The sequence below is a fragment of the Cylas formicarius genome, unplaced genomic scaffold (genome assembly GCF_029955315.1).
Source record: "Cylas formicarius isolate icCylForm1 unplaced genomic scaffold, icCylForm1.1 PGA_scaffold_3__17_contigs__length_32017465, whole genome shotgun sequence".
Lineage (NCBI taxonomy): Eukaryota > Metazoa > Arthropoda > Insecta > Coleoptera > Brentidae > Cylas > Cylas formicarius.
The window spans coordinates 31,792,174-31,806,235 of NW_026844326.1; the positions used below are offsets into that span (position 1 = coordinate 31,792,174).

Sequence of the window (14,062 nt, forward strand, 5' to 3'; positions counted from 1 at the left end):
ATTGCATTGACCATCTAGTTAAATGATTTATCTATGGCCATAAGATTTATGCCCTTTGGGCCAAAAATAGCTACACTATAGCGTTGCAATGCTGTCAAAAATATGTTACCGGATGCAATCGAAGATGCTGTCGAATTCCTGCGGTTTCGCGTTCATCAGGCGAGTTTTCAACACGTCGATCGGTTGGGTGATAATGGTGGCGATGAATCCCTAAAACGCGAGGATCGTTGAGGAACAGGGACTGGAGCGAAAAGGTCCCAGTTGCAAAACGCGGACGCCAGATTCCAAAAATATTTATTTCGCATTTGTTTCCGCGTCAGACGGGGTCACATACAGAGCGTGTTTTTTAAACAACTCAAAGTAATACCAATAAAAATGTTAACAAACACGTACAAAAAAGGAATGATTAAACGATAACAAATAGAGTTTTTAGACTTCCAACGTTGCAATTTCATAACGATCACCCTGTATGCGCAAAATAAAATAAACTTAACCTAAAAAAACATTTATACATTGTTGAGCACGGTTAACAACAGTCGTGTAGAGTATTGTCGATTGCAGGTGAACACAGGTCAACGCATTCCAAAATAAAGCCCTAAACAATTATGCAACCTCGTAAATTGTACCTACATGAAGCATCATCGTTAACGCCACTTTTGACATTCCGTTGAAATGTCGTCAATCGCTTACAATTAAACGAAATTATTACCAATCTAGCCCAAATTCCGGTTAGTTCAGTTGCCCCTAGAAAACTCAATAGTTTAAAAATAAATATAATATCCTTTTTCAATTATCTAGCTTCGTTGTGAAGCAAACACGGCAAACATCGATCTAATTTAAGCTACTTCGGGGACGGCGTGGGGTAGAAAACCAAAGTTCAACCTCAGCTGCTCCAAAAAAACAAAGGTGAGTATCGTTTGGGGAGCCAATCGGACGAACGCCGGCAAGTATCCCTTAAAAAAACCCAACGGACCCAATCGAGCAGTGTAAACCACCAGAGACCAGAGGCTGGCGAACTCGCCAGGTCTGGCGTTCATCGACCTCGTTTTCAACACGTCCAGCGGTTGAGTTAGGGACGTGGCGATAGCGCCCTGTTCGCAAACACAATCAATGAGAGAACTTCGTCGACGCCCACGCGTAAATTTTAAAGTTATCGTAAATATATCGTCGCGGTCCCGAATGTCGAGCTTGCGAGTGGATTTGACGGATCGCATGCCACGTTTACATACTCACCGCGGAAAGGCTGGAAAGAAAATGCGTAGACAGATTATCGCCGAAGTATCCGGTTTTCAACAGTATTAGTTTGATTTGGTCGTAGAACGACAGCTGCCCGATCGTCATCAATACGGCCCTGGACGTCGCCATTGTCGCGCCCGAAAACAGTTTTGCGATTCCCTCGTCCTTGAACACCCTGAACAATCCGTCTATGGCGTGCTTGTAGCTGGAAACCGCGGCTTAAATAAATAACGATTTGCGGCAGCGACCACAGAGCGGCGGCGCGCCACGGAACGCGGACTTACTTTCGCCGTTTCTCCAATGGCAACTTGATATCGTTTTGCATCCGCACGTTGACCATGTCCGCGGGCGTGCCGACGAAGCCTCCGGCCGCGCCCGCCATCCCGGCCACCAAAACTTTCGTACCGAACGAGTCGGTTTTATAATTTTGCTTGACTACCTCGTAAATCCCGAAACGGGTCGTCGAGTACGTCAGCTGACGGCACAGGGACGCGGAAAGGCCGTTATACAGAGCTAGGATGCCCTGTTTGCGTACTATGTTGACGGTTAGTTTAACGAGAGAAGTTTTTCCCTCCTGTTGCGTCTGCAGAAGCACCTTCAACAAATCCAGGGGGTGGGTGCAGCACGCGGCGCCCGCCGACGCCATACCGCCAAAATACCACCTGGCCGCTCGTTTCTCCCGTAGCGACGCCATCTGCAATCACAGTTATGGCAGGGAACGCGGTGACGTCACACGCGCGTGATTTTATTTGTACGTTGAATTGTAAAATCGGCAACGTCGCCTGCGAGTGTCCTTGACGCGACGTTTCAATGTCACACGGTTAGGTTAAAGCAACAAGCGAACGGACGTGAAAAATGTTCGCGCAAGCAGCGTAAATTTCATTAACTTACCGTTAGCCCGGCACAATAATTTGGCGGTAAAGTGCAAGGTATAATTAGAGCCCGCGTTTATTTCAAAAAAAAAGTCTGCCGGGAACCGACATCGCGCTGTCTAAAAATCGATAGCGCTTGTCATGTAACCTCGTCGTGACATAATTTTGATTGCTGTAATCGCGAATCAAGGTTAACGCGCGTTTTGGTCAGTCTCGATGTCGATTAACGCAAAATTACACTGCTCCCTGCCAAAATTACGCTTCGCGTAATAATCGGCGGCAATTTTTCGATTTTAGGCGGGCCGAAATGATATCCCTTTCGGATCCGAGATTGTCGAATCCGGTGCTGTCGGTTTTGAAAGTGCAGCCGACGGAACGGATCATTTCGATCCGGGAAAACGCCGACGCGGATTCGAGCTTCGTAATCAGTCACCTCTTGAAGCAAATCCTGTACGAGAGGCACCGGGCGTGCCTCGTCACCTTGCACAACGACTTCAACCACTACTATCACGTCGGCAAAAAGTTAGGTTATGATTTGCGAAGGGCCCTGGAAACAGACGACTTGAAAGTCATCGATCCCCTGTCGGATATCGTGGACGGTATCGGCGAGATCGACGCGGATCCAGACTTTCTCAAGCGTATTTTTATGAGCATAAAATGTAAATTGGAAGGTCTGGCGTCAAGCGAAACCCACAGGGCGTACTTGATCGTCGACGACCTGAGTCACTTTTGGGATTTGGGGATCGAAATAGCGCACATCGTGACGTTCGTGAATTGCTGCGCGAATATGGTCGATTCCAACGTTTCCCTCATCCTCGGCACCCACGTGGGTTCAGAAAATGACCGGATCATATCGAACACTTTGGAATACATCGGCGATGTGCACGTCGTGGTGTCTCCCCTGAAAACGGGCAAAAGTGGGGACGTCACTGGGACCCTCGACGTCCAGCGGGTTTCCGGGACCGACTACTATCATTTCAGGACTTTCGATCGGGGCGTCAAAACTTTCCATCCGGGAGAATCCATTTACCATATGTACAAGTGAACCTTTTATTTTAGTTTACGAATTAAACAGTTTTTTGTTTTTTTTTTTAACTCTTTTTCATATTAGCAGGGATCCTAATTTCGGCCGAAAATTTTAATAAATAAAACCTTATTTTAATAAATAAAACCCCTCAGCAACCTTCTTCTTACTTTCCTTTTATTACCTGGGAAAACTTGTTATGGCTACTCGCCCATAACCGATAATCCTAATTAACAGTTTAAATAATTATACTTACACAAGAGACAGCGTTAAATGGAAGGGGTTTTCCCAAACATCGCTCCAGTTCAAACCTCCATGGGAAATCCAGGGATGCAAACTTATTAAGAGACAAAACAAAAATGGTCACGGCCCGTAACCCCCAGCTAACTATTACTTTTCTTGAGGGTGATCGTCGAGAATGAACTTTTTGCATTGTCAGGCGCTATTTTCCTATGCAATCATAAGCAAGTGAATTGTACAATCTTTTGTGGTCTGTGTATCTTTTCTTATTATATTGGGCAGATTAGTTAAATACACCCGCCCATTACCGATTATACGGGTATTCAACGTCCGGACGAGCGGTGAATCGGAAAATGGTTTGTGGATCGGCTATTTTGGGGTTTAAGAGATTATTGCGGATGTGCATTTATGCTATCAATCATCATCATCGAATTTATGCTCGCACAAAAAACAGCGTCTAATGCAAAAACAAATAAGCCAGTGTTGCTTAAATATAGTGTTCCTATGGATTTGTATTTGTGGAAACACTGCTAGACTTTTTACATATAGTTCGGACGTCAGCTTACTGCTAGTAAATTCACAGATAGTAGATAACTCTACGCATTAGGCGTTTGAGATCGACTTGGCAACTTGGGTTCGTAACAAAATTGTACTTATGATATTTTAGATTAAATATGTTTTATAACTATTTAGGGTTAAGAAAACATTGTAAAATTTGTAAAAAGTTTCAAAAACTTTTGTACCTCATTTACGCGTTAATAAAAAGATTAACAAATTTAAGCCTGTGGGTTCATACCCCCAAATTATGAGAATAATCCCTGTTTTTAAGAATTACGTTTTATAAGGTTTGTTTATTAAAAGTTTAACTACTTTCTATATGAATGGGGTTCAAAAAATTTATCATATTATGTATTATTTTAAATTTACATTAATCCTCTGATATTCTTAATTCATAACCCCAATATTTTATAATTGGCATTAAGACGACTGAACGTGACAAAAATAGTTCCTTTAATTTTCTTAACTATTACCCTACCTTCCCCTTTGTTGTTTGTCTAAGTGAGGGGTTCATCTCTCTCTCTACCAACCTTCTAGAAGCACACACAAGTGGGGTGGGATATAGAGATGCCCTGTGGTCCGGACCTTCATCACAGAATATCTACAACTGTTTTTATAAAAAAAAAAAAAACGCCGCGCAAATTCAAATAGGAATGTAATGTCGAAACGTTGTACATTTTGCGATACAAAAACGAGACGCGGGTGTCGTGAGGGCAAAACTCGAAGCGGAACAATGTGAAATTCTGGAGAAAACTCTTCGGCAACCTCTACCGGCTAATTGGGGACCTGAACACCGGCCCTGGAACCGCGACGGAACGGGAAGCCCCTTACTTTTTAAACTTCTCAACCAGTCTATCGATTTCGTCGGGGTTCTTCGCGTTCGGGTTGTCCTTCAGTCTGATCAGGACGTCGGCGTAGTCCGAGTCTCGCAATTGGGCTACGACCTTTTCGGATGCCGACAAACGTTCCAGCAAACCGAGCAAGTTTTCGATGGTCTCTGCGTTCCACTTGGCGCCGTATTTCGTCGTAATGAAACGGAGTTTGGATTCTAGTTCCGCGTTTATCAACGATTCGTAAAAACGTCCGAGATGGGGCTCCGATAACCCCGCGCACAGCAGACCCAATGCGCTGTACGCTTCGTTCTGCATCACCGCGTGGTTCGACACGATCATGTCGACAATGCAGCCGACGCTATCCTTGATCGACACGAACGTCGGGAACAAATCCGCAGAGTGACAGTTTTTCACGAGCCACGAGAAAATCCTCGGCACTTCGCCCCTGCAAACAGAAATTACGGACCTCCATCCTAAACAACCCCACCACAGATAAAGAGAAGGAGTTGGCTGTCCCATCCATTAAATGACGTATGACAATTAAGCTGCTGGGGACTTAAAACTAAAAACCCAAAAAGAAAATGTTTATTAATTGTAACAGGATGTAATCATAGAAATTCTTAATCGCTTAAATTCAATACGCTTTCTGGCAGAAGTAATCGAGATCAGCGATACGGATTCTGCCCATGACTAATTTTTCTTCTTCTTTACTTCTATAGCCAGGACGGGGATTTGACAGAATGAAAAGGAGAGATCGAGGTTAAGAAGGCAGTCGGTTTTATTAGAATTTCTGAAGCAAGAAGCGGAGTAATAACCGTTCGAATGAATTAAATTGACTCTAGATCACCCAATTCCCAGCGATGAGGCTCACAATATCCGAAGCAGAAGGTGGACTCACCTGACGCCCAAGTGATCGGAGTTGTAACACCAGTAAACCAACCTCTCGATGAAGTCCCGACGCGAAACCAGGTCGGACGCGGCGTCCCGCTGCCCGTCGACGAGCATCCGGAACGTGCCCAACAACTTAAACACCACCATGTTGTTGTCGAGCTTGAGCATCGGATACATAATCTCGATTACACCCTCGTCCAAGACGCGTCTCTTGTTCTCCTTCGGTATGACGAGGTTCTTGAGCGTGCTGAGCAACGCGTGTTGCACGTTGACGTCTTCGAGACTAGAGCTTTCGTTGTACTTGCCGAGCAAAGTTATCAGTTTCTTCGACACCCCGCGATCGACTATTTCGATGCAGTGGGTGTCTCTGCGCGCGAAATTTCCCAGTGCCAACACGCTCGTGCTCAACAGATCGGGGTCCTCCGAGTCGAGCCAAGTCAACATATTTTCGTAAGTCTTGCCCCGCCCCTCGTCATATAACAGGTTCATGCACGCGTCATCGGTGAGCACGAGCACTATGACGTCACACGCCATCCTCAGCACCGATCTACAGTCCGCGTCGCTGTCCAATTTGTCCCTACAAAGAAAAAATCTTAATACGACGCCCAGGCATAAGATTCAATATCCCGTTTTAAACCAATGACGTATTGGCAACATGGCCGCTGACAGATCGCCAATATTATTATTCTCCCAAAATGTAATAAATAATAATAATTACAATAATAAATTGCCTTTTTTCTTGTATATTATTATATACAGTAGAGAAGAGGCAAAGTCTAGCAAAAGCTACTCCACTTTACCTCTTAAATGTTTAAATTGAAAACTAAATAGGAAGTTATAATTACATTGATAAATTAAATATAGTATAATAGATAAATATAATAGTAATATGGAACAATAGAAAGTTATTGAAAGTAATAATAAAAAGAATAACATTGAAAAGCAAATTATTTGAGAGATTAGCAGTTTCAACCTGAAATATATTTTTAAAAATTTAATTGTGAATGTGATTTTACTGAATTAAAAATTACAAAGGAATCGGAGTATTGTTATAATTATTCTATAGTATTGAATTGCGACATCGATTGGTAGACTTGCTTATGCGTTGAATGGAATATTGAATGAAATACCTATTTCCACACAGGTATATAATTTAAACAATTTCCTCGTAAAATGAACGATTGACAAAACACTGGTAGATGTCACTGTTTACAATTAAAATGATACACCGTACAGGCTAGTAGCCCAAACGTACAAGCATGCGCAAAATATCATCTCCAGCACAGCCACCTGCGGCGCATCAATTTTTTCCGCAGCAGAGCCACCAGACGGTCGTACCTGTACTTTTCGATGAGATTATACAAGAGGTCGCAGACGCCCCGTTCGGCGAGTACGCGTTTCACGTTGTCCTTTTCGCACAACGCGGAGAACAGTTCCAAACACGACACGCACGTTTCCAAACTGTCCGAGCATTTGAAAATATCCGCGACCGACGCGATCGTCGCGTCACTAAATACGTGTTCCGTGTCGTCCGTGTACTCCGCGAGGGCGTTCAGCACTGACAACAAAAGGACGACCGAGAGTTCGTTTTGTAGTCCGGGTGGCGCGTCTTTGTATTTCGCGAGCAGCCTTTCGATCGCTGGCAGAACGCCCGCCCGCAACGCCGCCTCGCAGAGTCCGTCGCGGCCGTGCAACAAATTGACGAGCAAACCGCAGACTTTTGTCGCGAACGGATCATCGTCTCGCGCCTTTTGCAACAGCGAAAAGATCGCGTCGATGTCGTCGATCAGACCGCAGCCCTCTTCGTTTTCGTAGCAAATGTTGGCGAGGGCACGGACCGACGCGACGCGCAACTCGCCCTCGGTTTCCGCGAACCGTGTCAGCTTTTCGACGATCTCGCGGTCCGTGAACAGCTTTCGGTTTTCCGATCGCTTGCAGTATTCGGCAATGACGTCCGACACGGCCGTCCTGACCTGTACCGCCGGATAGTTTAACAACGTTCTGACGAAACCCGCGTCCTTCAGCGTCAGAGTGCCCGCCTGGTCCAGCAACCACTTCAGATTCTTTGTCAGTTCGCGGTCGTTTCGCGACTCGATCGCGGAATTTATGCAAGCTACGACGTTCTCCATTTTGCGGTTCGCGAGCGATTTTTTGGTTAAATTTTGACAGGCGAGATCATTACAGAATACTCGTTGGATGTTGCGAATCTGCTCACTCACAGAATAAAAATCGTAGCGAAGATGTTTGTCGGTTTCTATTGCCGTTTCGCTTGTTTTCGTTGTGAATAAAATGTCTCGCTATTTCATTGTCGTCTTCCACTTCAATAGAATAACGGAGCTCTTGCTTTTCCTCCTCTTGAGGACCTGTTCTCAGTACGAGCATTAGTCAGGGCAATAGGCCAAATTTCCTAGTTTTTCAATTTTTGGTTTATGGTCTGTGATAAATAACCAAAAAAGTTATCTACTTGAGATTTTAAGTATTCCCGTTAATTCCTAAAAATCGTAGTAGGCACCATATGAAATGGAGGAAGTAAATTCGTCGGAAAACGGTGCAGCTGACGATCCTATCGTGTGCGAGGTAATAAAAAAAAAACACTTTTGCGTGGCTGCAATTTTGCTTTCCTAGATCCCCATAATCCACTCGAAACGCTTGGAAAACTCGCTCTACCTGTTCCAATACCCGCTGGAAAGGAAACACAGTCCGAACGAGCGCAGGATAAGGAAATGCCTTTACAAGCCGACGAACCGCGAGATCATGTTGGAGATGCAAATCGACACGGACTCCCCGAATTTTGACTCGGGCCGCGCTGAGCTCATCGCCTACGAGGTGGACGGCGACGCGAAAAAGAAAGACTCCGTGGTGTTCGAGAACGAAATCGTCGATAAAATATTCCTCAAGTCGAGCAGTGTGGTCAGAGAGCCGAAAAACTACGCGGTCGCCGCCTACAACGGCAAGGAAATTCATCTGACCGCTTTGACAGGTGGGTAGGACCCCGCCCAGTTTTAAATTGGGACAGGAACGTCGTAAATTATCATCGTATAATGTCAAAGTTAGCGCACAATGTAATGCGTTTGACAAATTGACTAAGCAAAATTGACCATAAAGACAAGGAATATTTAAAATCAATTGAGACTAAAAAAATAATTTAAATTTTGCTAATTATTAATATATTTTTTTTTAATTTCGGTTTAAAAATTTTTAATTGTGGTATCTTTTTTGAATATTTGGGTTGAAGCCTTAATGAGTACTTTTAGTTTGACATCTTTTTTTTTGCGTACTTCCACTAATTTAGGAGAAATGTATATTGTAATACTATTACAACTCCTGTGTCTGTTGGCTTCTACAGAGCTTATATTCTGTTAGAAGGGGGCGGAGCTAAAGAAGGGCCATAAAAATCGACTCAGATGACTGATTCTTATATTGCTGAAATGTCGGTTGTCAGCTGTGGTAGTCTTATGGCCCTTTCATATTCTTTTAGCCTTTTTTTCGCCCTGTTTTTGTAAACTTCAAGTGTCCCAAACGTTGACGGATCAAAGATGAACAAGTGGTCAATACCAATTTAATAATTGGTAATGTGATCAGTGATGTTTTGAATGGAAGGAAGGACGGCAAGTGTGGAGTTGCCTTCGGATCCCTTTTGTAGGTTAATGGAAAATAACATACTAGAACATCCTTTAAGTAAAAGTTTTCTGTGGTGGTAAAGATACGTGGATGATGTCTTAGCTTGCTTTGTTGGAACAGAGGGACAATTGATTTTTTTTTTTAAATTACATTAACTCATTACATAATTCGAGGGCTACAATCCGTCTATTATCGATAAAATTATAAATAAAAAACAAATCCAGACAACAATAAACTCTATTTATTCGAAACCAAATACAGAACACGAACGATTTAAAACAATTACATACATAGGAGAACCCAGTGAAAAAGTTTCAAAACATTTGTCAAAATGTGGTTTAAAAATAGCTTTCAGAACTAACAACACAATGGGAAAATTTTTAAAAAACAATAAAACGAAATGTCCAAAATCTCAAAAATCAGGTGTCTACAGGTTGAAATGCGGATCTTGTCCTAAAATTTACATTGGAAAAGCGCGTTTAAAAACAATAGTCTAGATTCTAATTATGCTACACACTTATATACAGAAAAACACATTTTTGACGACAATTTTGATATTTTACATACAGCCACAAAAAGTAGAAAATTAAATTTATTGGAAGCCATGGAGATTAACAAAATGAGACATTCAAATATATTGCTTAACGATCAATTAGATTTAAATACCTCTCCTTTATTGAACTTAAATTCTCACAACATTAATTAAGGTTTTATTGTCATTGTTCGGTATATATAGTAACCGGTAGTTTCAATTAAGCTCTGAAGAAGCCAACAGAAACGTTAGCAAGTTCGACTCAACAAGAACCGACGCAGGAGTTTTGTTAAAAGTATGTTAGGGTGTATAGAGCTAAAATGTCCTTAAGCTCCGCCCTCTTCAGACACTTGCCGTTGTTGTTCTTCTTTACATTCCAAACATTACTGATCACATATCAACAGTTCTTAAGAACTAGAACTTCAAAATCAGATTTACCACTTGTCACCAATATGAGAATCAGTCATCCCAGGCAATCTTCACGCCCTTCCTTTAGCCCCGCCCACTCCTCAAACAACGTATAAGCAATGCTGCCGCAGTCGGAAACCAGAAGGTTTGTAAATAATGAGTTATGGATAGTGAATATATCAAAAATCGAGCCCTTGACGTCGCTCGATAGGTTTTTTCCCGTTAAAACGTCCCCGGTTTAAGACGTCTTCCAGTTCCGGCCCGTGTTCCCCTACCTGGACAGGTCGATCAAACGCAAGCGAGACGTTTTAAACATGTCGGACGACGAGGACGACGATCAGGGACAGTCGGAGGACGCGCGACAAGTGACCGTCAGGTTCAAGCAGACGGACTCGAAGGGCGGGAATAAGCCGGAAAACGTGAGTTTCCGAACGCTCGAAGCCAGACGGGCGGAGGAGGCGTGGCGAGAGTGCGAGTGGCGCGAGAGCGATACCACGGCCAGCGAGGTGGCCCGTCTGAAGCTGATAGCGGACAATTGCGACGAAGTGGCAGGGTCCGAATTGAAGAACACCGATTATATGAGCCTGTTGGTGCCCGAAAACCGGGAAGAGACGCCCCTGGAGCCGGCGCTCCCCTCCCACGTGATGTCCCTGCACGCGTTACGGGCCCTCCCCGTGCCGGAACAGTGCCGGTTGCTGCTCAAAGACGGTAAGATGGCGCTAGCGTCGCACGGCGGGTTCCCGAATAACAATTTCGGTCGAAAAGATAAAAAATATTGTCTTTAGAATTTTATAAATGCACTAGTATAAGGTAGGAAAAAAATCAAAAAATTGTGCAGGGTGGAGCAAAAGACTGAAAGGCTTGTTTCTTATTTGCATGAGTATTGTAGGAATGAGCGTTAAAACATTTGCGAAAAAGGGTAGGACCATAGAAAATTAACTAAATGACCTGATTTATGTATTCGACCTGAAATGTTATTGGTTATTTTTTTTATATATTCACTGTTTTATAGCCTTTTTTCGAATACGCATATTTTAAGCTCATTGCTTAGTGGGAGAGGTTTCGAGACACGTTTTAAGCAGTTCGACTTCATCTCTTTTTCCGTCTTTTTTTAAACTTTGCTTGATTTCTAGTGCTTCCGGTAGTCGAGGAAAACGACTTTTCGGGTCTTCCCGGCGTGTTTGTTGGCGTTTGCTTGTTATCCATTTGCGGGAACGGAAGAACGCTACTATTTAACCATTTAGTGTTTTGTTTTAAAAACCTGCTCATCGTAGGATTACTTTTTTTCCACCGTTTAGGTGGCTGGTCGCAAATTTCATCATTTTTCCTTTTTGTAGACTCTGCAATCTAAGATTTTTTTAATTTATTTTTCTTATTAAGCGATCTATTTCCAGTGTCGTGAACAGCTTTCATCCCGACGTATCCATAAAAATGCTTAAGCCTAGGAAAACTTCAGGTTTGCAGAGTACCTTCTCAATAAAACAAGAAAATTTAGTTTCTACAATAGTTTTAAGTAGGTATATGTAAAAAAAAATCAAGCAAGCAGAAAGTGTGTGTGTGTGTGTTTGTTTTTTAATTATACATCTTGCGCATGTAAGCAGTAAATAACCTCTGATTAAATTTTAACAAAAAAAAAACGTTTTTAAATTTTACTTACCTTTGTCTTTACTTTCTACGAAACAATTCAAGGTCAGATAGAAAAATCTTTTAAAAAATCCATTTTTTTCAAGTTCTACCTTCTGACTGACAGCATGCAGTGCAACATTTGTTTATGCATTTATTTTTCTAGGCCTACTAGATTGTTTGCTTTAGAAAAATGCTTATCGGAAGGATATTATAGTTTATTTTAAATCGGTTACGGCCAAAATTATGATTCGAGAATGCGTTTTCAAGCCCAGATCATGCACTTTCAACAAATAATGATGTTGCTGGCGGGCGTGGAGGGCGTGACCACCGACGGCCTCCTGAAACACCTCCAGAAGGTGGCGGTCCTCGTCAAGGGCAACTGGGTCGTGAAGTCCGAGGTGCTTTTTCCCGATAACACGTTTTCCGCGACCAGCGGCGTGCCGTCGGAGTTGATGTGCCGCGCGAGAGACTACGTCGTAAGTCGCCGCCATTTTTTTTTTATACCGCGGCCCCGATCGATCCGTTTCCCACAGCTCTACCTGTTCACGAAACAGCAGTACGTCGAGCGCAAAAAAGTGTCGTCGGTCATGAAGATCCCCTCCGAAGAGCTGAAGGAGATCTTCGCGGGCGTGTCTAAGCTGCGCACGCACAACAAGGTCAGTTTTTTTCCCCCGACGGGCATTTTTATGGGTTATTTTTTAAGATATATACCACGACCAAAAATATAGTGCTTTTATAACCATTCTAGGACAAGATTGCTTTCGAAAAATCGTCGCATTGTTCGTCTATGTAATGTAATTTTATTACGCATACACCCTGTATAAAGTGTCTTTCACGACTTGACCAACTTCAAAGTCGCGGCAAACTTCGTAAGATGTTAAAATTTGCACAAATAATAGCGATTAAACGGAAAACGCGCGGGACGTACGGTTCAATTCAATTTAAATTTTGAAAGGTAAAATGTGAAAAAAAAATTATGTCGATATAAGGGAAAATTATTGAAATTTATTAAATTAATAAACATCTGAAAATACATAGTAATAAAAAAATGATTAATCATACTCTTAAAATAAAAAATATTATTCCAACAATAATTATATTGTAAAAATCAACCAAAAGCAGGCTTTTTTTTTAATTTTATAAACTTGGGAAAAAACTTTATTGTGCAGACATTTGTTTTGGGAACATATTCTTATCTTATTTGTTGTATGAAATGTGATTTTCTATTAATATTTTTTTATTTTTTGTTAACAAATCGTGTACAAGCTTTAAAATGCATTTTCTTGTATATTTCTTTATGTCGGATACTACGTTTAGTGTACGAACGGTCAGCATTCCCGTGGAACTGAACTAGGCCCGTATGTCTAAATTTCTTATAAATTATTAGTATTATCATTTGCAAATAATGATAATAATAATGACTTTTCAAGGGGTGGGAGCTATCCCTGCCGACCGATTACGATTTTCTGAGCAAACATCCGGACCTGGCGCAGAGGCAGGGTCTCTTCTGGGAACACCGGTACCACCAGCTGGAACAGTACCTCAATCAACAGTCCAGGCGCAGGCGCAAGAGCAAAAGCGCGAGCGACAGCGAGACCGGGGGCAAGCCCAGGTCGGGCAGCATCAGCTGGTAAGTGAGGGGGCGTGGTCGAGTCGTATATGGAGGGGGGACAAGGTGTGCGGTTTCAGTTCCGATAACGAATCCGGTACCGAGAGCCGGAGGAAGTCGCCGGCGCCGAAGAAGGGCAGCGAACGTTGAGGCTTTGTTTTTGTTTTGTTTCCACGCCGAATAAAGTTTCTGAAATGTTATATTCGTATTTTTTAACATTTTTAAATACACTCCACGTCCGGCGCGGTCTTTTCGTGGGTTCAGGCACAGTTTTCGTGAGTATTATGTGACACAAGTCACGAAGATTATACGAGAAGGAAACTGAGCGATCACTTATGGAAGAAGATAACTATATATCAACTTAACATTAAGCACGGAATGGCAGAATTAATAAAATATTTGGTGAACTTTTGCCTGATGAAAAATGCTTCGGTGGTACATTAGGTGGGGCATCATTAAATAGACTTTGACTTTAGTCGGTCGGCATTGTTTCATCTTCCTCCTGGATGGTACTTTCACGCCAACAGTATTTTATCAATTGCCAATGTAAATAGGTGAAAAGTTTTAAACTAATTTTTAGTATTTTTTTATTTTTATTACTTGCCTAAATAT

At 42.5% G+C, this 14,062-nt stretch overlaps 4 protein-coding genes across 4 annotated transcripts; 2 read left to right on the forward strand and 2 right to left on the reverse strand.

The window, feature by feature from the left end:
* Positions 1 to 259: 259 nt before the first annotated feature.
* Positions 260 to 2,409, reverse strand: LOC132699142 (mitochondrial dicarboxylate carrier). Its single transcript, XM_060665675.1, has 4 exons — positions 2,128 to 2,409; positions 1,521 to 1,930; positions 1,234 to 1,441; positions 260 to 1,091 (listed from the first exon to the last, which is right to left on the reverse strand). The coding sequence occupies exons 2-4, from the start codon at positions 1,928 to 1,930 to the stop codon at positions 837 to 839; spliced, it is 873 nt and encodes a 290-aa protein (XP_060521658.1). The 5' UTR covers positions 2,128 to 2,409; the 3' UTR covers positions 260 to 836.
* LOC132699143 (elongator complex protein 6) lies at positions 1,946 to 3,277 on the forward strand. Its single transcript, XM_060665676.1, has 2 exons — positions 1,946 to 2,165; positions 2,406 to 3,277. Exon 2 carries the CDS (start codon positions 2,416 to 2,418, stop codon positions 3,151 to 3,153), a length of 738 nt encoding a protein of 245 aa, XP_060521659.1. The 5' UTR covers positions 1,946 to 2,165; positions 2,406 to 2,415; the 3' UTR covers positions 3,154 to 3,277.
* A 1,306-nt stretch (positions 3,278 to 4,583) lies between these two features.
* LOC132699478 (GTPase-GDP dissociation stimulator vimar) lies at positions 4,584 to 7,963 on the reverse strand. The gene is made up of 3 exons (XM_060666223.1): positions 6,993 to 7,963; positions 5,662 to 6,231; positions 4,584 to 5,208 (listed from the first exon to the last, which is right to left on the reverse strand). Exons 1-3 carry the CDS (start codon positions 7,781 to 7,783, stop codon positions 4,758 to 4,760), a joined length of 1,812 nt encoding a protein of 603 aa, XP_060522206.1. The 5' UTR covers positions 7,784 to 7,963; the 3' UTR covers positions 4,584 to 4,757.
* Positions 7,964 to 8,035: 72 nt separating this feature from the next.
* On the forward strand, positions 8,036 to 13,669 carry LOC132699479 (DNA-directed RNA polymerase III subunit RPC5). Its single transcript, XM_060666224.1, has 7 exons — positions 8,036 to 8,231; positions 8,280 to 8,634; positions 10,459 to 10,923; positions 12,109 to 12,317; positions 12,375 to 12,497; positions 13,272 to 13,471; positions 13,531 to 13,669. The coding sequence occupies exons 1-7, from the start codon at positions 8,175 to 8,177 to the stop codon at positions 13,598 to 13,600; spliced, it is 1,479 nt and encodes a 492-aa protein (XP_060522207.1). The 5' UTR covers positions 8,036 to 8,174; the 3' UTR covers positions 13,601 to 13,669.
* Positions 13,670 to 14,062: the final 393 nt, after the last annotated feature.

Bases quoted from the DNA above. Each gene is read 5' to 3' on its own strand.
- LOC132699142 (XM_060665675.1), bottom strand. From the start codon at position 1,930: ATGGCGTCGCTACGGGAGAAACGAGCGGCCAGGTGGTATTTTGGCGGT. The intron at 1,442-1,520 runs GTAAGTCCGCGT...CGCGGTTTCCAG, and splicing joins CCATTGGAGAAACGGCGAAA to CTACAAGCACGCCATAGACG. The intron at 1,092-1,233 runs GTGAGTATGTAA...GTTTGCGAACAG, and splicing joins TTCTTTCCAGCCTTTCCGCG to GGCGCTATCGCCACGTCCCT.
- LOC132699143 (XM_060665676.1), top strand. From the start codon at position 2,416: ATGATATCCCTTTCGGATCCGAGATTGTCGAATCCGGTGCTGTCGGTT.
- LOC132699478 (XM_060666223.1), bottom strand. From the start codon at position 7,783: ATGGAGAACGTCGTAGCTTGCATAAATTCCGCGATCGAGTCGCGAAAC. The intron at 6,232-6,992 runs GTACGACCGTCT...TTTTCTTTGTAG, and splicing joins AATCTCATCGAAAAGTACAG to GGACAAATTGGACAGCGACG. The intron at 5,209-5,661 runs GTGAGTCCACCT...TTCTGTTTGCAG, and splicing joins TCCGATCACTTGGGCGTCAG to GGGCGAAGTGCCGAGGATTT.
- LOC132699479 (XM_060666224.1), top strand. From the start codon at position 8,175: ATGGAGGAAGTAAATTCGTCGGAAAACGGTGCAGCTGACGATCCTATC. The intron at 8,232-8,279 runs GTAATAAAAAAA...TTGCTTTCCTAG, and splicing joins ACGATCCTATCGTGTGCGAG to ATCCCCATAATCCACTCGAA. The intron at 13,472-13,530 runs GTAAGTGAGGGG...GTGCGGTTTCAG, and splicing joins AGGTCGGGCAGCATCAGCTG to TTCCGATAACGAATCCGGTA.